The sequence below is a fragment of the Nesoenas mayeri genome, assembly GCF_963082525.1.
Source record: "Nesoenas mayeri genome assembly, chromosome: 6".
NCBI lineage: Eukaryota > Metazoa > Chordata > Aves > Columbiformes > Columbidae > Nesoenas > Nesoenas mayeri.
In genome coordinates this window covers 8,768,530-8,792,281 of record NC_137545.1, presented here as the reverse complement: position 1 = coordinate 8,792,281, position 23,752 = coordinate 8,768,530, and the positions used below count along the sequence as shown (strand labels likewise).

Sequence of the window (23,752 nt, the reverse complement as noted above, 5' to 3'; positions counted from 1 at the left end):
GAGGTGCAAGAACAGCTCTTCAAATATAAAAAAAAAAGTCACTGCAAAGAGAAAACTACAAAGAACTGTTTTGGTTGAATCGAGAGGTGTTAAAGGAAAGTAGTTTTTAATAGTGCCAGGAGTTTTACAATGAACGGTTTGAGATTTTTTGGAGTCTCTATGACAAAGAGCTTCAGAAACAAGTCCAGTACACCTATTGCACTTCTAATCCCGCTATTTGAAATCAGGCAAGGCAGGCATTCAAACACAAACACTTCTTGCCTTTGTGAAGGGCACTCTGTGGAACAGAGCTGAAGGGTCACTCTCCTTCATTCACTCTCAGGCTTCCTTCTTGCAACTTTTCATTTAACCAGAGCAAAATGTACAGAAAAGAAACAGGAGCTAAGCGCTGGGGTCAGCAATAGCTCCAAGAAGCTAAACAAATGTTAAGAGAACTCAGAAATTACTAGTTACTGCACGTACAAGATCCTTCAGTAACAACCTCAAAAGGTTTGTTTGGTGTCCTGCCAAATACAATGCAGGAGGATTTACTACACGGGGTTTGTGGCACACTAATAGTTATTAACGAACAAAATTGAACAGATGAGAGTGGCAAACTATTTCATGGCTAGATTGCTTCCAAATGGACACAGATCCCCTTTCCATCAAGATAAAACAAATGCCAATACCCATCTTTTTATAAATGAAATTACTGGCGGCTGAAAAAAAGCCAAAGATTTGTCCACACAAAGTATGTTCTGCCCGAGCAAATTCTGAAGGAGCTGTGAGGATATAACAGATTTGGCTGCAGATTCATCTGATGAAACAAGACGAATGCAGTAAACTTCCCCCAACAGCTGGGAAAGCAACACAGACATTACACAAGCTACAGATGATTTTGCAATACATGTAGAGACACACACAACTTCACTGGGAAGGGGACAGATAAAAACACGCTTGAGATGGTGCAGTGGCAACAGAGGGACTCCCCGAGACATTTCAAAAAGCCAGCAGAATGGTTTCTGTTGGATTCAGCACTTGGAGAGGAAGGAAAGACCTGAAGAGCATCCTCTGGGAGATCCCTCCAGCTTGCATACACAAATATATACATTAACCTTTTACCAAGACATGCCTCAGCCCCACAATCACACTACTATTAAGGCAAGGGAAAAAGTACTCAAGGGCAAGACAGGGAGATAAAAGGTATCATTATGCAGCTGATTATATATGGGTGCGGCTCACTGCTTTGATTAACTTCTTTGCACTAACAGAGTGCATTACAGAGGCCCTGCTGGGGTTTCTGTGCATTAGACCCTACACACATGCAATTAAAAAGTTACCCACGCCCCTGCCCATCGATTCCCTTTCCTCAGACATGCTGCTATGAAATGAAGGTGGAAGAGGTAGAACTGCCAACAGCCAGGGCAGGACTACAACCACAACACCCTGCCTTCTGCTGCAGTTCCTGGTCAGAGCGTGCTGCACCTCCCACAGCATCAGAATCTGCAAAATGCTGGCAGGTCAGCAAAGGAAGCAATTGCAGATGGAAAAAAGCAGATAAATACTTGCTACATTCTTCCAGAAACACCCAGGAGAGGGCAGCATGCACCAGCATACAGAACCTGGAACACACTAAAAGGCTAAATGCTAAAATTCACGTGGACATGCAACACCTGTGAATCTGCAGGAGGCCGGGTATCACAAGCTCTTTTCTACTTGGGCACTGGAAAAAGTGAGGGAAGCATCAGCTTTAACGTTCATGAACCAGCACCTGAGTTTGGTGTTTGACGCTCCAGGATGCAATTGCAACGCTGGAGAGATGCAGCAGAAAATGCAGCTGACGCCCTGCAACGTTTTGTTCGGTTCTTACGCCTTTGTCCTCTCTCCAGCACTGGGCCTGACATGTTTTCATGAGTGAAGCTTGCACAAGCTGCAACAGACTCACATCCGTCCTGCACTTCTGTAGCTAATATGAGAAAAGATTATGTTCAAACTTCACACATTTTTTCATACAAAGTTTTAAAGGTGTTCTTGCCAGGCTACCCAGCATTTTGCCCACAAGCTCCTCATTCAGCAAGGCACAAGCACAAAACTGGTGCAGGATTTGCTGTTACACATTTGATCAATGTCCTAATACCCCAGCACCCAATGAAGATTCAAAGCTAACACTGAGCACGTTAATCAGATGTACAGATACATTGCTGCCTCAGCAATGCTATTCCAAACACAAGGCGAAACAGCAAAACCCAAACCATAACAACACTTAAATTAGCAGTTTGTTGCACTGCAAGAACTTAAAACAGACACACGCTGTGTATAGAAGAAATAATTTTGTATTATCTACAATAGCAAGAGTCTTGTACAGGAGACCCTCTCAAGCTCCCTCATGGTTCAATGAAAAATTGAGTCCTTAACAAGGCAATTCATTCCCTTCTACTGCTGCAAAGAAGAATTTTCATACAACCTCTTAATACACTGCTCTTCAATTTTATGCTTTCCCTTAACTCCTTAACTCTGCAATTAATAATCCTTTCTCAATACCTGTACCAGTGTGATGCTATAGGAAAACAAGCAAATTAACTGTATTTTCTCTTTTAAATTAAATCTGATTTTGCTAGTTTTGCAGAGTCTAAGACACCAAATGCTATCCTTTAATTACTACACAAATACACCTCTTCTTATTTAAAGGACACCTGAATTATGACTGATTTCTCTTATACATTATTCAACACTGCTCTTATGAGATCTTCACTCCTTGATAGAAAGGCCATAGAAAAGGAACAATAGCTCTAATTTTAGGAAGCATTTGAAAAAAACAGTACAAAAAACCAAAAGCTAAAGTATGTCAGAAGCCTGCAAAAAGCTTAACTTACTACTCCAACGTCTGTCACAATAAAGACCGCAATTCAGAGGCAGATATTCCCTCTGTTTCTAATAAGCTGACATAAACAGAAATATGAAAGTACAATTCTTAAATTTTCTTTTAAAAATGTAGTAACTATCCTGAAGTTGCAATTCCAGCAAAATGGGAAGCCTGCCCCACTTCAGTGCAAGGTTGTCTCTATTAATAGTCTTACAAGTATAGATAGATATGTTTATATAAGGCTATCCAGAGAGCATTTTTTTCATCAGCATGACTTCAGAGTGGGACTCCTGATGCCTCATCTGTACCATATGGATGAGAGTGTAGGTATGATCTCACTTCTTCACACATGTCAATAATTGGGTTCAACATGTTCTGGAGGGCTCTCTTTTCAGCATTGCTCTGGGGACTTGTGCAGCCCAACCAGTAGCACTCCAGAGCTGAATTGTAGGACAGATAATCATGGAGTGCTTGCAAAGAATTATTTAATCAAATTTTATTCTATTTCAGCAAGGCATTTTCCACTATCTGAGTTTGATCTCTTCACATCCAACTAGACAGACAAAGATCTTTAACCAAAAAAAAAGAAGACAAAAACCCCCCACCATTCAACTGCTACACTTTACAATCCCTTGTTGTTATGGAAAATGAACAACAGAACATCAATACTTTATTCTGTGAATGAGGATTAAAGCTTCTATTTAGGATTATTCTTTTCCCCTGACTCCCAGTCAAGAGAAAAAAAATATTGAGCCATCATCCAAGTTTGCTTTGTTCCTTTTCCCCCCCTTTACTCTGCTCAGCCGCCTTCTTGATGACTGGAAAGATACTTAAAAGCAGACAGCGCAAAAAATTAGTCTAGTTTTAGAAAAAAACCACTATAAACACAGCTAATTTCAACAGCACCACATATAAATCTTGCTACAAGGTTGCTCTGTCAACAGGCTTTGTTGAAGGACTTCATGCTCGCAGGGCAGCAGCAAAACCACCATGCCAGCAGCATAAATGCTCTGTTTCAAAATGAAATGCTTTTCTGTGATCACCCAGAAACAGAAGTGCTCACAAAAATATGTTCCCTACGGGCCACAGCACTTTGGAAATGCCTGGGGAGTTCTTGTGCCTCATTAATGGAATAGGATCCATTTGTCTGGAGTCTCTCGTTAATCAATTAGCAGCAGCAGGGTAACGTCACACCATATTACAGTGCCAAGCACCAGTATTACAAAAGCCTGCTATCACTGCTGATTTCTGACCAAACAAAGAGTCAGAGGGCAAATATATAAACATTCCTTTAAAAACTCAAGGTTTTAACCATTTTCCCCGAGATCTGATGCTAAATAACGTTTAGCTACTAGAAGACATCATACTTACTAAAGTCTCAAATGATGGAAAGAAACATCATCCTGCTCCAGCCACGGCCCCTTGTCAAACTTCAGGTACTCAATGTCTTCAATTACCTGGGATCAGAAGAAAAAAAATCACTGTAAGAGGTGGTCTAATCAGAACATCCAAAAAAAAAAAAAAAAAAAAAAAAAAAAAATCAATGAATACACCCCCCAAATCAATGAAATAATCAAAATAAAACAAGTCAAGAAGTAAAAAAGCTTCATTGCTAAAGCTGTATTAGCAATGCAAACGTGTAGAGCTGACCAGTCGTATTTCTGGAGGTCGTGGTACTGGGCAGACACAAGGGGGGCAGCTCCAGCTTTCAGCCTCGGTGAGCATGAGGATGGCAGGGAATAAATTCACTGAGAGGTGCCTTATTTCCAAGTTTTTACCTGATCCAAGACACTCTTCCTCAACCTGCCATTAGGACTCAAAGGAAGCAAAGAAAGTACAACCCCAGCTCTAAGGTAGAATGAGGAAGACATGGAAGTAAGTCTAAATTTAACTTCCTTTTGTTATAAACAAAAATCATCATGCTACGTAGGAAGTCTGGTTTGGTTTCAAGTAGCAGTACCGATGGAAGTCCAAAGGCTCACAATTTCATCAGTCATCAGGACCTACCCAGGCATGCCTGCACCCCGAGCTGGAAGGGAAAACTCACAGCTCAGCACCCCGAACCATCCACACAGGTTAACGCCAGCTCAGCAAATCATTCCTTCAGCATCCCCGAACTTATCAATCCCATATTTGAGCTTCATTTACAGCCTGGCTCCAACAGATCTTTGCTGGTTCACTGGGTAATTGTTTAACGTGAGCCTGAGGTTATCGCACACGACTGACTAGATCTGAAGGAAACCTGAACTGGGGTCAGGAGGATGCACTTCAGGTGCATGACGAGGTGGAGACACGACTGAGAATCTTGGGAAGGAGTGGATTGTTAACAGCTCCAAACATCACTTTTCAGAGGCCTTTTCCAGAAGGAAAGGATAAAAAGCTGTGAGGTCAGGGCCAAAAATGCAATGACACACTGTCAATTCATTGACAACAAGTAAGCAGATGCCAGTAATAAAGTGATAGAAGAATAAATGAAAAATGCTTCTATTTGTTACTGTACATTAAATCCACTATAATTATTCCCTGTAATCACAGCAAACACTAAATCCCATCTATTACCACTTAAAAGGCAATAACAAAGTGCTATTACAAAGTAGTTTTGACTATAAAGGTCCACTCTATTACCAGTATTATGTTTCTATGGTAAGAAATAATAGCTTAAAGATATGACTGCATTTTCATTTTCCATGAGGGATTTGTATTTCTTAAAGACTAATTTTGCTCACAACGACTAAAAAAAATGGTTGACATGACAATACCAAGGCATATGTAAAACTTTAACCAAGTTATGTGCTCTTTAACCATTTTTGATGTCTTACAAAGAGGCAAAGCTGGCAAGCCAAATACTGTAGCTCAGAGCACAGAAAACCTACTTTTCATATAAAGAAAAAAAGCTGATGACAAATCTACCTGTTGATGGAAAAGTGTTTCCATCTTCAAAAAACGCTACAGAAAACCCAACCAGACATTCAGAAGAGTTTTCAAATTTGTATTTAGAAACTTCTTCCTACCAAAGTGCTGTAACAGAACTCTCCAAGATAAGCATTCAATGGTGGAAAGAGGAAGAGAGGTGCATGGTAAGTCAGTTCAAATATCCATTATTTATTTTAATGATTTAATTTAAAAGCTGAACCTCAACCATACTTCCCATCAGCTATGCAAAAGCAATTCTCTACTCCACAGCAAAGCTTTGGAAAACTCACCGCTATGCTTGACAACAGGACTAATAATAGATTTGCCAACAATAGAAATCAGAATATGTTGCAGAGAAAAAGAAATCTGTATCCAAATTAGTTTTGCACACTCTTTTTATCATATCAGAAGATATCTTGCCCAGCAGCTCATTAACAGTGGTATCAGCCTCTGAATAGGCTAGAATAACAGCTTCTTAATTTATAAGGAATTCCTTGGCACCCCCTGGGAATTAGAAGCAAATGAATGACTGAAACCTGATTGCAGCACAACTTCTAAAAATGATCTTTTTAAAACACATTTCAGAAGAAAAGTCATTTTAAGTTTTGTCTGCTCTGAGGAACTCAAAAGCCATTAAACTATAAGGTCATGAAAAAATAAGCTCCCAAATCACAGCAAATAATCTAGATGGAAGCTCACTAACAGATAAATATTGCTATATATCAACAGGATACACCTGTGTAAACAAACACCCTACCAGCCAAAGCCAAATCCCTCCTGCCAAGCCTTATTTCCAAATTTCAGCTCTTTCATTCCAATAGTAAACTGAGTCTGAACAGAAGGGAAGAAAACAAAACAAAACCAACTTTATTCTTTGAAGGGGAAAGAGTACCAATCTCTATAGATACCATCTAACAATGACACCATCTTGTGCTTTGACATCAAAATAATAACCCTTCCTCTAATTCAGATTTGTCCAAGCAAATTCAGAACTCCAGCAGCACATTCTGGAGGCTCCACTTACAGCAACGACCCAAGACTGCTGAGCTCGGTAGACTCTCTAACTCGAGCAATAAGAGCTTTAGTCTGAGATTAAACCATGACTTAAATGATTAACATAAAGTGTCTAGCAATGGGTTTTACTACAAAAACATTTAGGGAGGAAACAAACTGCTTTATTCTGACCACTTCAAGACATACACAGAAGGAAGGGGAGAAAACAAGCAAATATCTCCCCATCTTCTCATATTATTTCTTCTGCCAAACATCTGTGGCTACATTCTTGAAACACGATGGCTCTCACATCTTATCCTTTCTTTTATGTTATCCAGAAAAAAAAACCTAACTATAATTACTCAATATTCTCCTACCCATCCTGACCTCTGTTTTCTTCTTCATTTCATCTTCTTATTTTTGTCCCTTAAAAAAAAGTTTAAAATCTAAAAACGTGACAGAGAACATGCTATTCTTGGGATGCTGATCCTTCTTGCCACAGAGGATGTTTCTCACTGCAAAGCTGAACATTCCCTGTGGCTGCAGGTGTGTGGCCTGTGACAAGGAATGCTGAATGCTCTGTGCCTCACCTACCACGGGAGCACGGACACCCCTACCCTGCGAGCACTAAAGCAATACTTTATTTTTCATGCACATGGGAACAATGAGGCTGCACTCTCAATTTTTCACAAGACTAAAACCACAAAGATTCAAGAGCTATTTGGAAACAGTAATTTCAGGACTAAGGTAAAATGTGAAGCTTTACGCTCTTCAGTATTTATTTTCCCCTTCCTGGAAATGATACAGAATGATTCACGTATATTGTCAGCTGGTAAAGGTCACAGGCCTAGAAACACACAACAATGCAGTTAATGGGGGTTAAATTTTTAGGGCTGGGAAAGTCCTTATCAATATTTTCTGCTTCATAAAGCTTTTGCATGGGAACACCAGGATATTAAGTGCAGGCTACTGTCACGTGCAATGCCAATTAAAATTCACACTTCATTTCTCCAAAGTCAGGCTTAAGAGAAGAGAGTTTACTGCAGACTTCAGCTGAAACAGGTTCATCATCAACTCCAACAGCAGGAACCAAGTTCAAAGATACAGGAGATTACCCAGCCTCTTGATCCCAGGATTGCTCTCAGCAACGACTAGTTTGGAAAAAAAACTACCCCGGTTTTATTGCCAACCATGATGTTACATGGTGTGGAATATCCCTTTAGTCAGTCCTAGTCAGGGGTTCCGGCTGTGTCCCTTGCACATCCCCACCCTAATTGCAAGGGGCAGAATGAGAAACAAACAGGCTTGATGCTGTGTGAGCACTGCTCAGCAACAGCTAAAACACTGGTGCATTATCAACAGTGTTTTGGTCAGATGAAAAGAAAATTACAGAAAATTAATCAGACTTCAGGCAAATTCAGTCCATCAGTGTGTGAGCACAGCAGCAATAAGCTGCCTCAAGTGACACTTACGTGTTCAAACATGCTTTTTTTTTAAAAGCTTGTTATACTTTTCCAAACTTCTCCCCTTCACCGAACTAGCAAGTTTTCCATCTCAGAGCAGTCATCCTGCCACTTCTCTCTTCCCAGCTGATTTAGGAATTAATTGCATACTGGTGTGCAAAGATCTAGACCTATTTCCTGCAGCAAAAAGCAACATAACCAGCCTCATATTTCTTCTCTCCTCCAACAGAGGAAAGGAGAGCATTAAGTGGACTCTGGGAGGATTATTAGAGCTTTCAAACAAGGAACACAGAGGACAGAAATATTAAAATCAGCAAGACATATCCAAAAAGATATTTGTAGTGCAGCTGAGATCCTTTTTGTTACTACAGAATTCAAGTAAGCTTTGAGGGATTCACTGTGTAGCTTTCATCCCTAGAACTGAAAAGGGCCCACTACAGAACTGTCTGGAATTACAAAAACCTTGTTGCTATTTCCAACAGCAGACAGAAGCTGCAGAGAGAAGTTAACCATGGGGAAGCAAAAGGTTTCTCTTACCATCCTAGTAACCCTGCATGAGCAAAAATGTTTGCCAAAATAAGGCAAATTATTACACCTACTCCAAAAAGATAACACAGTCCAGCAGGAGGATGCAGTGATCTTAATCCTGTCACATAACACATGGCTCATTTCTAGCAATAAGAAGGTAATTTATCTGACTCTGCTCTGGGCTAATGTGTCAGGCAAAATCCTTTGGAGAAAAACCTGCAGTTTGGATACCATGTGCTAGCTCATACAGGGCTACAAAGCTTATAACAGCTCTGGTTATCCAGCTCTTTGCTATAACCAAATAATGACTACCTCTTAGAAAACAACAGCTATTTTATCACATAGAAACCTGTGCGCCAAACTGGATCACAGAAAGCTGGGCAACGACAAAAGACAGAGACAGACCTTACACTGGTACACAAAGTCTCAGCTGAATGCTGGAGCTGACCTACCTTTTGGTTAATGTCATTAGCTCCCAAAATGAGCCTTGCCCATCCCACCAGGCACTTCAAACGCAGATTCTGACCAAACAGCCAACCACCACTCAGCCCAGCAGGGACTCTGGAAATGTTGTTTCCACCCCCCTCACGGGATTTGCTTTAAAAAACAAACCAAGTTTGGAAACACCCAGCATATGTTACATGAGACAAAAGATACTAAAAGAATCATGAGTGATAATCATGTGGTCTGCAGGCGGCTTTGCTTGCTCAGCCAGCCAGGTCTCTTGGCAAAAGGGCTGGGGGGTGAGATTTCCACTCTCCTGACAAAATGACACCCATTACAATATTCTACTACAGACCCATCCAGATCTTTGCCATAGCAAACACTAAATGCATTAACTAGTTAACAAAGTTTGTTATCTAGGACAATGCATTCTCTTTACATTGCAGTGTTGGAAGTTAAAATATATATATATATACACACACACAGCAAACTCTTACCCTCTCCACATCCTCTGCCTCGTTTGCTGTGTACTGCAGAAGTTCACTGGTTTCACTGCAAAGAAGAAGAAAAAATATATTAGTTTCCCTAATACAACTGCTCTCCCCATCCTTTCGCCCCTACTCCAAAATGAAGCAGAAATGAAGTTAAAAGGCACAAACACAGAACCAGAATCATTACAATTTTTCAAAATGCTCTCAGAGTTCTTGCAATAGAATTCCTATTATACCTGTAAGTTGCTTCTTCCCTACTGGGAAATTGTTTTTAAAGGGTAAATGGCCTGTGGTACCTACATAGTTTATACAAAAAAAAGCCCCAAACCAGCAACACAATCCCACCTAAGATTTTTCTTCCATTTGACTAATGTGAATACTTGCCCAAATTACCACTGCCCAATCTAATTTGAAGCCAGGTGAAATTTTCAACCAGTCTAACCCAAAACTTCAGTAGACCATCCTTTTTACAAGTACATTAATACCTGTGGGTAATTTTTAACAGAAGAACACATTCGTTCAGCTAACCAAACTAATACAACACAGGCAGCAGGATCCATAATTATAAAAACATTTAAAATAGGTAACAGCAGGGCCACAACAGGAGTTCCTATAGGAACGTGTTTCATTACTACACATGCACAGCCACACTCTGCAACAGTTGTTCCCAAACCTGGTCCAGCTGCCCCGGAAGATCTTTCCTTTAGCTAACAAAAACCTACGAGAAAATACACAGTATAACAAACACACAGCAATGCTGAAGAGCATTGGGAAGGATTTGCAAACATTTTGTTTAGCACAACCAGTTCCAAGTTGAAGCAGGATTAAGGTTGGCAAGCTAAGTTGCCTTAAGAGGTCACATTAGCAAAATAGTTAAGACTGCTGCGGTTATAAGGTATTTCCTGCTCTGCGTTAACACTGGTCAGTCGAAACAAGTTTGGAAAAAGAATCCAGGAATAAAAGGCATTTTATTCCTCCAAACCCTCAAGCTCTTACAGGCAGTCATTCAACTGGTGCTCCTAGTAGGGGAACTACTTAAAGAGTTTGTTCTCAACTGGAGAACAAAGCTGAAAGCCTCAGAATGACTCTTCAGTCGCAGAAATAAATCAAATGGTCTCCTTTCAAAGGGAGCTGCTGTGACAGTGTAGCACCATACTCAAATCTTCAATATCAGCTGTTGGTAATTAAAAGAAGAGATGAGTCTTCACCGGGGTCTTATACCGGCAATTGCTTAACAATGAAGATCAAATCACCTGAAACTCTGCAGATTATTAGGGCTTTCATTAAGAGAAAACAGCTGCTCATTGGAAGCAGTATCGGATTTGAAAGAGAACATTAGCAATCTTAGGGCTTTGGTCCAGAAAACAAAACAAGCAAAAAACCCCACACACAACCACAAACCCAAAAGCTGTCTGTTCAAAAATCACAAAGTAGTACCTGCCATGAACTTGTCAGACTATAAAGCAAGCACCAGTTTTAAGACAGACAAATATCCACTAGAAAACACACCACTTCAAGCAGCAAATTGCTCCAATTAAATGGAACAAGATAACAGGAATTTTGCCAAGTAAGAAACTAGACTATTTTCCTGCTGCATTTCAAGAAAAGTAATAGAACAAGAAGACATAAGTTTGAACACAGACAAGTACACGGGAGTTTGTTCAGCAGTCTATAACAACTCTTTTTATCCTGTCTGAACCAGATTTTGGTGATCCTCAAGAGTTAGGGAATCAAATGCTTCTCAGTCTGCCTAGAGACTGACAGCCAGGCATTAATTTAGTTCACTGCATCCTTCTGCAAACCAGCAAACAAGCAGTTAAAGACAACTGAAGCTTGTGTATATCTATCCAATACACAAGCCACCAGTGAGGTCCAGAGATGCACAAGGCTGAGGTTTCACACATTCGCAACCCCCCCACATCAAGGGGACAGAGATGTCCTTCTTCAGACCCAAGCACAAAGATTGATCTGACAAGCCCATCACTGATGAGGATGCCAAGCAGAGGGTGTTTGCTTAACAAGTGTACTGACCATGCACAGACAAAGGGGAAAGAGTTGAAATCACAGCAGGACTGAGTCTAGGATTTAGACTCACTAAACACCACGGTACATTTCTGGGACTCTATTTGATCCAAAAAACAAGCAGCATTTTCTCCTCGCCAGTAAATTCAATACAGTTCTGCCCCCAGGGCGATGACAGTTCCAGGCCTTCCCAGCCTCCTTCTCCATCCTTAGCTCCTCTTTGCTTCCAAGAGCCACGTGCTGCCGCTAACCTGTGAGGGACACATTGGGAGGCAGCCGACCACACATCACACCAACAACAACTGCCCTGTCTGAATGACAAACTCAATACAAAGTTATTCAGTCCAATTGCTGACAGCGCAATTACACTGATTTAACCGGGGAGATGAAGCAGGGAAGCAAGGGGAAGATCTGAATATCTACTTTGACTGAAGTGTAACTCAATCAGCTTCATGCACACACTGAACTTGCATGACTACAGATAATTTTGATGTGAAGCAGGCCTGGCTCTGCAACCTTTAAGAGTTTCTCTTCCAGAAGGCTCTTTATTTGTTTATGAGGGACCAAGACAGGTTACATATGCATGCTTCTAGATTTTTAGGACAGTTTGACTTCTGATAGAGCTCTTTTGTAAGAATTGGGACAGCTAGCAAACTAGAGTAGTCTCATCTCCAGTTTACAGTGCACACATTCTTGCTTCCCAGCTAGAGAAATGGGAGCCCAAAAAAGAGCATTTACCAGCACAAACAAGTCCATCAGATCCTTTCCAAATGCAGAAGGCTACCAGGTGTATGCCTCATGAGGTGGAGGAACAGAACAAGAAAAGGGAATAGTCCCTTACCAGAAAGCCTTTCTCCTCTCCCTCCCTCCCACTATAAAGAAACTAGTCCAAGCTATGACAACTAAAAGGAGTTTTTAGGAGAGAAAAATTCAAAACTCTCCAAAAAGGCCTGAGAAAAGCTTATATTGCATCACACTCTCCTCAGGTTATGCAAACACGCAGCTATAGCTATGGCGTTTTGGACTTCACTCAAGAAAGCACTCCAGCCACTGTTACAAGCTAAGAGAGAAGCAAGGATATTGACACCAACCACATACAGAATACTACCAGAAAGGGAGACAAAACTTGTTTCTGGAGAGCAAACAGAGCAGATTCCTGGCTTTGCTCCTGAAGTGCTCTTTTAACTATAAAAAAGATTATGCTTCCCTTTATCTGACTCCATGACAGCAAAGTTGCAATGCCCCAAGACAGCAGGATGAGAAAAACATACTGCGGACCAGGTCTCATTAGCTTTGCAACGTATTAGGTCAGTCAGTTAATGAAATCCAATCAATTTACTATTGTACAACACTTCACCCACTCTGAATCTGTTAAGAGTCAAAAACCACTGCTTTATAAAGCTCACACCTCAAAATATTTAAATTTTAGTCCTCCAATATTCTAACACTGGCATTAGGCTTCTCAAATGCCAGAGGTAACTACACACAAGTATACACAGTTGTTATACCAAGAATGCAACACCCCATCATTAGGAGACAATATTGTGCCACATAGCAAAAGGAGGCTTTTCACATAACACGATTCTATTTGCTTATATTGACAAAGATTTGAGTAACAAAATTGCATGAATCCTGAATGACTTAACAGACAAAACATTTTGTTTTGCTAACCTGATCTCTGGTAAGAAGGTTTTCTTGTAAGCATCCTCAATGTTCTGGAGATACGAAGCAGACACCTTTTTCTCATACGGCTAAAAAAAACCAGAAAACAGCGTTATGAGTTTTCTTTCTTCTCCCACCAGTGCAGTTCCAGCCTAAGCAGAAGGCCCTTACTACACCATCTGCCAAGAGCTCATTCTTGTATTGGCAGTCAAATGTCCAAGTGAACACATACATTAATGAAAGTTTCAAGAAATAAGACATTCGGGGTGTTCTGAATTTCTTACATGGCATTAAATACCTACAATACCCTAAGCAACAAGTTAGCCTGCATTAATTGCTGCTCTGCCCTGTACTATGATGTCCATGGTTTTAATGATTAGCCATATGAGTAAGATTCTTCCTATATGCTAGTGAATCTAGGAAGAAAGGGTAGGCTGATCAGAAGAATGTAAAAAGCAAGAAAAACACCAAACCAAAACAAAACAAAAAAATCAAACAAAAAAACCCCTTCCCATTTATTTCAGTTCGTTACAGGAATCACCTCATTATCCCCAACTTCAAATAAACTAAGAGGACATCAACAGCCTCAAAAATATTAGCTTTCCAAGGACTGAGCAATCCTAGCTGCCTGCACATTCAATAAGTTACATACAATCATCCAGAAAATAGGAGAAGATGGTCTGAGTCTTCCTTTTCAACAAGAGCGGCAAGCATGCATCAGTTTCCACAGTTTCAGGTAAGTGCACGGGCAACCATCCACTCCAACCACCAACTCTAAACACCTTTCTTTAAAATTTCATAGCTATCATACTCGCTATTCAACAGTTCATCTTCCATACAGTTCACTTTAATGCCACACTTACAAAATACCAGGTATTTCTCTAATCTACCACGTGTTCCTTCAGTTCAATCCTGAAATTAAAATGACATTTCCTGCTTGAAATGTTCATCCAAGATGCTCATTATGTTGGCAGGATCTGTGTCTCTGCTCATTGGACCCACTGGAGGGCTTTTCTTTTTCCAGCGCTCTGCAACAATAGCGTGCTGAATACCAGTAAAACACTGCATTTGTTGAGAAGGCAAAATTCCCAAAAATACCATCCCCAAACCAGAACCAGTGTTCAGTAGAGTCACTGCCCCAAGGAAGTTACACCAGCAATTTCTACCAGGACTCAAAAATGCCACCGACCTTTATGCTCACAAAGGCAAAGAACCCATACATTAAGAAGCTTCTAATTTTGTCACTGAAATTCATAAAACAAAAAAACTACGGTTTCCCTACACAAAAGTATCTTGTTCATTAAAGCACAGAGGCACATAGAGTCGTGGTCTAAACTGCTGCAGGCCAGAAGGGGAAAGTTATTCAACCAGCAGACGAAGCAATTCGGGCCACGCAGGTCACCAAGCAGCAAGGGCAGCCTTCCACTTGCAGCTTTGAAGTCACCTCCCTTCGGCAATCATCAGGCTCCCTCTTAAATGAGCAGGAAACTGCCCAACACAACGCTACTGGCTCACCCCAGCACGCTGACATACGCACATGTGCTTCAGGAGAAGCAGGCATCGGCAAGCATTGAGAGACCTGAGAAATTTCAGTAATAAATCAGTTTCCTTTGAGCCTCTCAGGCTTTCCACAGCTAAATGCTTCACTTGACTACAATTTCCCTTGGTCTTTGAACAAAGGACAAGGTAAACATCAATTCTCAAAATGCATCTGAGAACAGTTACAAGCACATGTCCAAATATCATAGAATGGGGAAGAAAAACCCAAACCAAAAGCTTTACTCAGATTAATCATTATACACAAGTACCCAACAGCATTTCTGACCAAGACTATTTCAATAACCCAGTAATACAATATGCTGATATAAAGAGAGGTAATTTGAAGACAATAGTACAGAACTAAGTTAATTTTTGCTTTGTTTTACCAGTAGTCTCCATCCAATGCCATGACTTAAAAAGAGACATCTTGGAGAGAAACTGTGCCAGCATTAAAGGGGTTTGAGAGCAAAAGTGAGAATGTCCCAGTCAGAAAGCACCCTGGATTTTTTATGTCATAGAATACTTAAAATTAGTTTTAAGTTTAAAACTGGCGGTTTCACTGTGTTAACACATAAGCATCAAGGAGTTGTTTTCTTAAGTTCAGAAAGTTAACTGAACTTGTTGATCACAAGTCACTCACATTAACAAAAACACGGGTCTGAAACAGCAGTAAAAGCTGGAGAAGGGGACAACCAGCAGGGGCTTGTGGCACTCAAGAAGCAGAGATAATCTTAAATGGCACTGCAAGAATCATGTTACCTGGACATGACTCCTGAAACAGCAGATACAAAGGCTAGTTATTAAGGGCAGATGATTTTTACAAAGCTCCTTATTACAGAAATGACAGCATATTGATGCAGTCAAAAAAGTCAATTTTTTTCATTGTTTTTGCTTGGTTGGGTTTTTTTTAGAGCAAGCATACCAGAATACCCACACAGTCATCACCAACACGCAGTTCTTACACTTAAGAGGCTGAGAAGCTTTTGAAAAGCAGAATTCTGCAGCAAACCCCACATAAGGGCACAAATACAGACATTAACAGGCAGTAATAGTGGCAAAAGATAAAGTTACCTCGCCTTTCTCTTGAATCCTCTTCTGCACCTCTGGGACAGGTACATCTATATAAATGACCAAGTGAGGTGGCAGGAACTCACAAATGCTGATCTCTTTGATCTCGTTGTAGTGATCAACACCTGTATAAAAACCAAAATGAATGAGGGTGGAGCTCAAGGCAGCCCAGCTGAACACACATACACATTGCAAATGAGGACAGGTGCAACAGGTTACAGTTTTAATGCTGTTCCTATCAGGTAATCAATGTACAATCATTTCTTGAGTGTTTTGTTACTGCACTGTATTTGCAAATAAATCACATCCCCCCACCTGTGTATTTGTAGTCTGATACAGCAAGTTTAGGGTAGGCATTTCCTCAAATAGGATTCAGGAAGATTTTAGAATAGAAGACTTTTCAGAAACAAAGTAAGATGCAAACTAAGTAACTACATGCACTGAGATATAAGAATCTGAGATATAACAACCAGACTCCACTTTGGAAGACAGGACTGGAGAACCTAACCTTCCCGTAAAGAAAAATGTATGCAAGAGGAGTTGGTTGGGTCTGTGCAACTGTGTTCTTCTACCACTTCAATAACCTAAAGCATGTTTGGGGTAGCAGTTGGTGATTAGGAAGCCACTCAGGTTCAGGGGAAACATTTATTCAAATTTAAGCGGCATGAATAGCACAGGCTCTATTAAACCCAGCTCAAGTGCAAGCTTTCCTCAACAATGCTGCTGAGCTTAGCTTGAAACATAGTGCCAGGCTTTCAAATTCAGCCATGAAAAATGTGAAGCTCACTGTGCTTGGCATCAAAGTAAGCAGCAGTGCTTGTTAAAGGATTTCAGTACTATCTGTTACTTGTTGCTGGAATTTTATATTAAATATATGTTGTGGGCTGGTGGGCTTGTTTGCCTCACCAACACAGAGCAGTAAGATACAGTTCATTATAACCAGCCCTCAAATTCATTCAGCAGAAGTTGCAACTTACGGCAGATCGTAAAAACCAAACATACACCCCCTAAATTTAAGTCAAATCAAACAAGACAGCAGAAATAGAAGGCAGACAGGGAAACAATTACCTTCACCTCAAGAGTAGTCAAAATGCCAGATTTGCTGAGAACAGGCAAAAAGAAGAATTCCAATAGCAATTTATTTAGGAGTCAGTTGCAGGCTGAGATTTACAGCTATTTTCTCCAGATTTCCAAACTCTTGTGTAGCTGTAAGTTTGCATGTTTTGGCTGTGGCTGGTCTCCTGTCACCTAACTGCTCCATTCCTGCCAAGGGTTGGAGACTCCACATGTCTGCTCATGAGCATCAGCACAGTAACACTGCGCTATTTAGGAGCTCAGTACCCATAACCCCAAGCCACAGAATCACTCAGGTGGGAAGAAACAACCACAGGTCATCTGGTTCAACCACAGTGCTTAGAGCAGGCAGCTCAGGACTGTGTCCCACAGTGTTCTAAGTATCTCCGGGTTAGAGATCCCACAGCCTCCCCAGGCAATCTGCCCCAGGGTTTTACTGCCCTCACAGCAGAAAATGTTTGGGTTGGTGTTGACTGTTTTGGTTTTGTTTGTTTTGGGGTTCTTGTGTTTGTTTTGTGGGGTTTTCTTTTTCCTTCTTCTTTCTCCTCAAAAACGAAACTTCTTTTATTTCAGTTGTTGCCATTTTGCCTCTTGTCCTCTCACTAGGTGCCACTAAGAAAAGAGAGGTTCCAACCAATACTATTCTCCATGAAGTATTTATACACATAAATACCACCACGTATTTGTACACATCCTCCTGAGCCTCCTGTTCTCTAAGCCAAAAAAAATCCCAGCTCTATCAGCTTCTCATACATCGGATGCTCTAGTTTCTTAGTGACTTCACAGCACTTTGCTAGACTCACTCCGATAAGTTCTTATCTTTCCTCAACTGGTAGCCCAGAACTGGGCACAATACTCCAAATTCGGTAGTCACCTCCCTTGACCTGCTGACAACACTCTTCATGCAGCACCCAGGATGCTGGTGGCATCCTTTGCCAGAAGGGCACATTGCTGGCTCACATTCAGCTTGGTGTCCATCAGGACCTCCCAGATCCTCCTGCACAAAACCCTCTACACAGTTGTCTCCTGGTGTATCCCTGCCATTATTCCTTCCCAGGTGCGGGACTTTGCAGTCCCTTTTGTTGAACTTCATGAGGTTACCATCCAACCATTTCTCCATCCTGCCCAGATTCCTCTGAATAGCACCAAAAACATGGTGTGTCAACCATTGCCCTTCCAATTTTGCATCACCTGCAAATCTGCTGAGGCTGCACTCTGTCCTGTCATCCATGTTTTAAACCAAGTTTAAACCTGGTTTGGCCCCAGTATCCTCCCCTGGGATACACCACTAGTTATTGGCCTCTAGCTGGACTTTGCACTATGGATCATGACCCTTTGAGCCCAGCAGTTCTGCCACTTTTTAATCTCCTACCCACACATCTGATCCATACTTCATCAGTTTGTCAATGAGGAGCTTATCAGACAGCATTGAAAGCCTTGCTTAAGTTAAGCTAAACAATAACCATTGTTCTCTGCTCATCCACTGAGCTAGCCTTCCATGAGGAGCTGACTATCAGGTGTTTAGGTATGATTTCCTTTTCATGAAACTATGACAACTCTTTTCCATCACCTTCACATTCTCCCTATATTTGGAAACGGCTCCCAGAAGGATTTGCTCCATCAGCTTCCTGCAGATCAAGCTGAGGCTGACTGGCCTGTAGCTTCTTGGACCTTCCTCCTTGCCCTTCTTGTCAGCAAGGACAACATCTGCATTCTTTGATATTCAAAGGAGGGGTTGCCATTTAAGACAAGTAGGCCAAACTCTGCTGACCCATTATTTACATCCCACCTAATTGTCCAAGATCAGGGGCTGCCTGAAGGCTCCATTAGCATGCTCACCCACATTTCCAGGGGACTACAGGAGTCTATGGCTGACAGGACACAAGCAACACACAGAATACGTGTTCTTTAACACGCAAGCAGAACCAAAGCCTTGAATTAAAACTCCAAGTCTCATGGCTTGAGGTTGGTCCTTGATGCATGGAATAGTAAGGTGCAAAGCACCTTATGAACAATTCTGAATATTTAAAGGAGTCCATCTTCCCAGCAGGCTTTTTTGTTTCTTTTTAAAAACTAACCTTCCACACTTCGGGTTGAGATTATGACAAAATAACACCATTTGGCATGCAAGTAACTTACATCGCTTGTGAATATAGCCTTGTTTAAACATTGCATCCAGAAATACAAAGTCGCTGTAGGGAGAGCGTTCCATCACCACACCTTGTCCTGCAATTGAAAGAAGGTTCCAGTCAGCAAGGCTCCAAGAGGCTGCTGGCAGCAACATGTAAAATTAAAGACAGTACTGCTCTTATGGTCAATTTTCTGAATGATTTTCTAGAAATTTTATTTAAAACAACAGAGCAAGTTTGCCTTACACAAACATACTAGATATGTATGCTGAACACACCTGTCTCACCCATATATTCTCCTACCATGCCTATCACTACAGTAACTAAGCAACACTGTATTAAAAGAATACATTTACATTTGTGTCTGCTACTTTCTGGCATTCACATATTTTCATCTTTTTTGGAAAACATTTATTAATGTACAAGCAACAGGCAGATCAGTGTTGGCAGAGGAAATCTTCTATCACTAGAAAATACTCACATTGAGACAACACCACCACAAAACCAGTATTTCATTAAATCAAAAATACTGAACAAACGACACCATCAGGAAGGGTGGAGAGAGTTTCAAAAGGGCTGTACCATTCCCAGCTTAGTATGTTTCAAATGTCTTTTTGAAAATAATCATCAAGGATTGCCACATTAAAACTAATGAAATTGGTAACTGGTGCATATTTCCTTGACCAGAAATTATATACCATATATATATACATAGATATATTTTTCTCACAAAATATGCAGGCTATTTTTATAAATGGACTATCCACTTGTACGCACTGAGGGGGAAAATCTAGAAAGCTTAACAACATAACAACCTTTCATTCAAAAATGCAGATACTAGCAAAGCACTTCAGAACAGCTTACTTAAAACTTAGACTCATAAGTTAATCTATACATGGAATTTATTCACTGTGGAATCTAACCTGTGGCCAGCAGATGCTCCAATGCATCAGCATACTGTAAAACACGGTTACCAAACAGCCAAGCTTGCATTCGGTAAGAGTGTCCGTCAGAGCATTTTGGATCATTGTAGAATCTCTCTAGGTTACAGAAGCCATTAAATTTCTCAGGCAGCAACGTTCCATCTCCTGTGATTCTATCTAGGTAATGGATGTCTGCTTCTGGGAAATATTTCATTCCTAACAAAAAAAAAAATACATAACAGAACACCAGTCATAATAGCAAGTTTTGTTTGATTACAGTGAACATCTATTCAGCTCATTTAACCACATAGCTCTACATTAAATAACACTTGAAAACAGCATATGAAATCCTTTGGTCAATGGCATCACAGAGGGTAGACAAACCCTAATTTGAAGTATTGCCACCTTTTACCTACACAGTAAGCTATGGGCTTTTGTTCTAAGCAGAATCTTTTTGTCACCAGCCCTCAAAACACCTTGATGTGCTGCGTACAGCCATGCAGAAAATCCTGCCCCTCAAGGTGCTCAGTGACTCTACCAGAGCTGGGGGCTCAGTGAGCAAACTGACTTCATTAGAAGTGAAATTTCATTCACAACAAATCATACTTACACAAGCATCCCACAAATCTGACAAGCGTCACATCACCATTTCAAACCTCACCAACAATTTAATCTCCCTGTATCCATAAGACCTGCACATTAGCTGCAGCATGGCTAACAATTCGCTGGTCAAGAATTGCTGGTTTGGTGAACTGTCTTTATAAAATAATCACAATTGCACCGTCAAATTCTAGTAACTATTGCAGAAATAGGGAAAGATGTACCTAGTTTTTCTGCTATTTGTTTTGCAAGCTTGCCCTTCCCAGAAGATAAGTTTCCCTCCACTGTAAAGATTTTGCTGTATTCAGTGAACCTTTTTGTAGCTCTGTCTCCCAACATGTAAGCCAGCCAGCCATATTGCAAATTCTGCTTGGAGCTGATATGAATTCTTGCCTGAAAGAAAATACAACAACAAAAGAAAAGTGGCATATTTTAGTTTTCTTAGCCAAACTAGGCACGATCAACATTCAGCTTTTTCAGAACTTCTGCACATGCAGGAGGATATGCACTCACACATCTAATAATCTTCATACAGTACAGTTAGCACTGTCAGTGCAGCTCAGCAACTGAATCAGCATTTAGGCTGAAAAGCCAGAAGCCATGAATTATTTTCAATGTATCAGAACAGGACTGCTCTGCCAGAACTCTGCTCTGAGCCCTCACAACAACTGAAATGTCCCAGACTTCCTAGAGGGCACAGACACATGATCCCAAGAAAGATATTACAGCAGGCTTTTGTTTGGTTGTTGTTGGATAGATATGAACATTAAACCCTCTCCCAGTTTCTCAGGAGAGTTACAGCTTCATTTCTGCGCAAGACAGTTTGTGGACAAAGGCGGAAAGAAACACCCACCTGGCCTGCAAAGCTGAAGGCAACACCTTAGTGAACCCTGCTCAACAAAACCGCCCAGAGACCCTGGTAAAAACTGAATAGTCCTTATTTTGAGCAATGCAATGACCTCACTTACACACATGAGGTTTTTATTTTTATTTATTATTATTATTCTTCTTCCACCACCAAATGTGACATTCCCATGCTGAAGATCACTGCATCGTCACACTCTGGTCTCAGGTATTTACTCGCACCTCTCTTTTAAACCTTGTCTCTCCGCAGCCCCTGCACTCGCCCACTGAATCACAGAATGTCAGGGACTGGAAGTGACCTCAAAAGCTCATCCAGTGCAATCCCCCCATGGAGCAGGAACACCCAGATGAGGTTACACAGGAAGGTGTCCAGGCGGGTTGGAATGTCTGCACAGAAGGAGACTCCACAACCCCCCTGGGCAGCCTGGTCCGGTGTCTGCCACCCTCACTGGGAAGAAGTTTCTTCTCAAATTTAAGTGGAACCTCCTGTGTTCCAGTTTGAACCCATTGCCCCTGGACGGTCCCTTGTAAGGAGCAGCCCAGCCCAGCCTCCCCGCGCCCGTCCCAGCGCTCCCCCGGGACACGGCCCCTCCGAGCGAGGAGAGGCCGGCGCGGGGGCGCAGCTGCGCTCCCAAGGAGCGGAGAGCGGGCGCCACCGGCACAGCCACCCCCGGGAGGCCGGAGCGGCCCGGGCACCCCAAGGTGAGCCCGCCCGGCCGCGCTGCGCAGCCAGGGCAACGGCAGCTGGGGGGCAGGGACCTCCCCCTTCCCCGGCCCCGCTCACCGCCGGCACAACAGCGCTTCCCAGGCGGCCCCGAGCGGCGGCGGCGGCGGCGGCGGCCGCGGCCGGGCCGAGCTTGGCCAGCGACAAGGACATCGCAGCGCCGAGGAAACGCCGCCGGCCCCGCCGCGACGGAAGAGGGCGGGCGCGGAGAGATGACGTCACCCGCCCTGCCCTCCTGGCTCACGCAGAATCACAGAATGTCAGGGACTGGAAGGGCCCTGGAAAGCTCACCCAGTGCAACCCCCATGGAGCAGGAACACCCAGGTGAGGTTACACAGGAAGGTGTCCAGGTGGGTTGGAATGTCTGCAGAGAAGGAGACTCCACAACCTCCCTGGCAGCCTGGGCCAGGCTCTGCCATCCTCACTGAGAAGAAGTTTCTTTTCATTTTTAAGTAGAACCTCTTGTGTTCCAGTTTGAACCCATCACCCCTTGTCCTACTGTTGGTTGTCACTAAGAAGAGCCTGGCTCCATGCTCCTGACACTCACCCTTTACATATTGATAACCGTTAATGAGGTCACCCCTCAGTCTCCTCTTGTCCAGCTCCAGAGCCCCAGCTCCCTCAGCCTTTCCTCACACGGGAGATGCTCCACTCCCTTCAGCATCTTTGTTGCCCTGCGCTGGACTCTCTGCAGCAGTTCCCTGTCCTGCTGGAACTGAGGGGCCACAACTGGACACAATATTCCAGGTGTGGTCTCCCCAGGGCAGAGCAGAAGGGCAGGAGAACCTCTCTGACCTACTGACCACCCCCTTCTAACCCACCCCAGGATGCCATTGGCTTCCTGGCCACAAGGGCCCAGTGCTGGCTCATGGTCATCCTGCTGTCCACCAGGACCCCCAGGTCCCTTTCCCCTACACTGTTCTCCAACAGGTCGTTCCCAAACTTACACTGGAACCTGGGGTTGTTCCTGCCCAGATGACAGACTCTACACTTGCCCTTGTTCTATTTCATTCAATTTTTCCCTGCTCAACTCTCCAGCCTGTCCAGGTCTCTGATGGCAGCACAGCCTCTGGTGTGTCAGCCACTCCCCCCAGCTTGGTGTCAACAGCAAACTTGCTGATAGTACACTCTATTCCCTCATCCAAGCCACTGATGAATATGTAACCGCTCTGCTTTGGGAAACTTTTGGAGCAAATTTGCTTTGCATCTGAAAATATCCATCTGCCCAGCCAGCCTGACCTCCGTTGTCGGTCAGGGACCAGAAAAACTGCAGAGAAACCTCTGAATGAACCAGATACTCTGGCTTCCTGATGCTCAGCTCCTGACTGAGCTTTGAGGACTTGGACATGCCTCGTTGAAACAATGGAGGGGAAGAAGGATCAAAGAGATGTCAGGGTGGAAAGGGGTGCCTGTGCCCCATACCAAGTGTCTCCCATGCACCTAGGACCACGCTGCGCTTCCAGCCCTGTCCTG

The 23,752-nt window shown here is 42.4% G+C and overlaps 1 protein-coding gene across 1 annotated transcript in view; it reads right to left on the bottom strand.

The window, feature by feature from the left end:
* Positions 1-22,474, bottom strand: part of NDUFA10 (NADH:ubiquinone oxidoreductase subunit A10) — a 41,152-nt gene extending 18,678 nt beyond the window's left edge. The window contains exons 1-8 of the mRNA XM_080346768.1: positions 22,340-22,474; positions 20,916-21,084; positions 20,092-20,307; positions 19,179-19,265; positions 15,969-16,090; positions 13,368-13,447; positions 9,681-9,735; positions 4,214-4,299 (exon numbers count right to left, since the gene is read on the bottom strand). Of these exons, the coding sequence (XP_080202894.1) occupies positions 4,214-4,299; positions 9,681-9,735; positions 13,368-13,447; positions 15,969-16,090; positions 19,179-19,265; positions 20,092-20,307; positions 20,916-21,084; positions 22,340-22,432 (908 nt within the window). The 5' untranslated portion in view covers positions 22,433-22,474. The remainder of the gene's footprint in view (positions 1-4,213; positions 4,300-9,680; positions 9,736-13,367; positions 13,448-15,968; positions 16,091-19,178; positions 19,266-20,091; positions 20,308-20,915; positions 21,085-22,339) is intronic.
* Between the last annotated feature and the right edge of the window lie 1,278 nt (positions 22,475-23,752).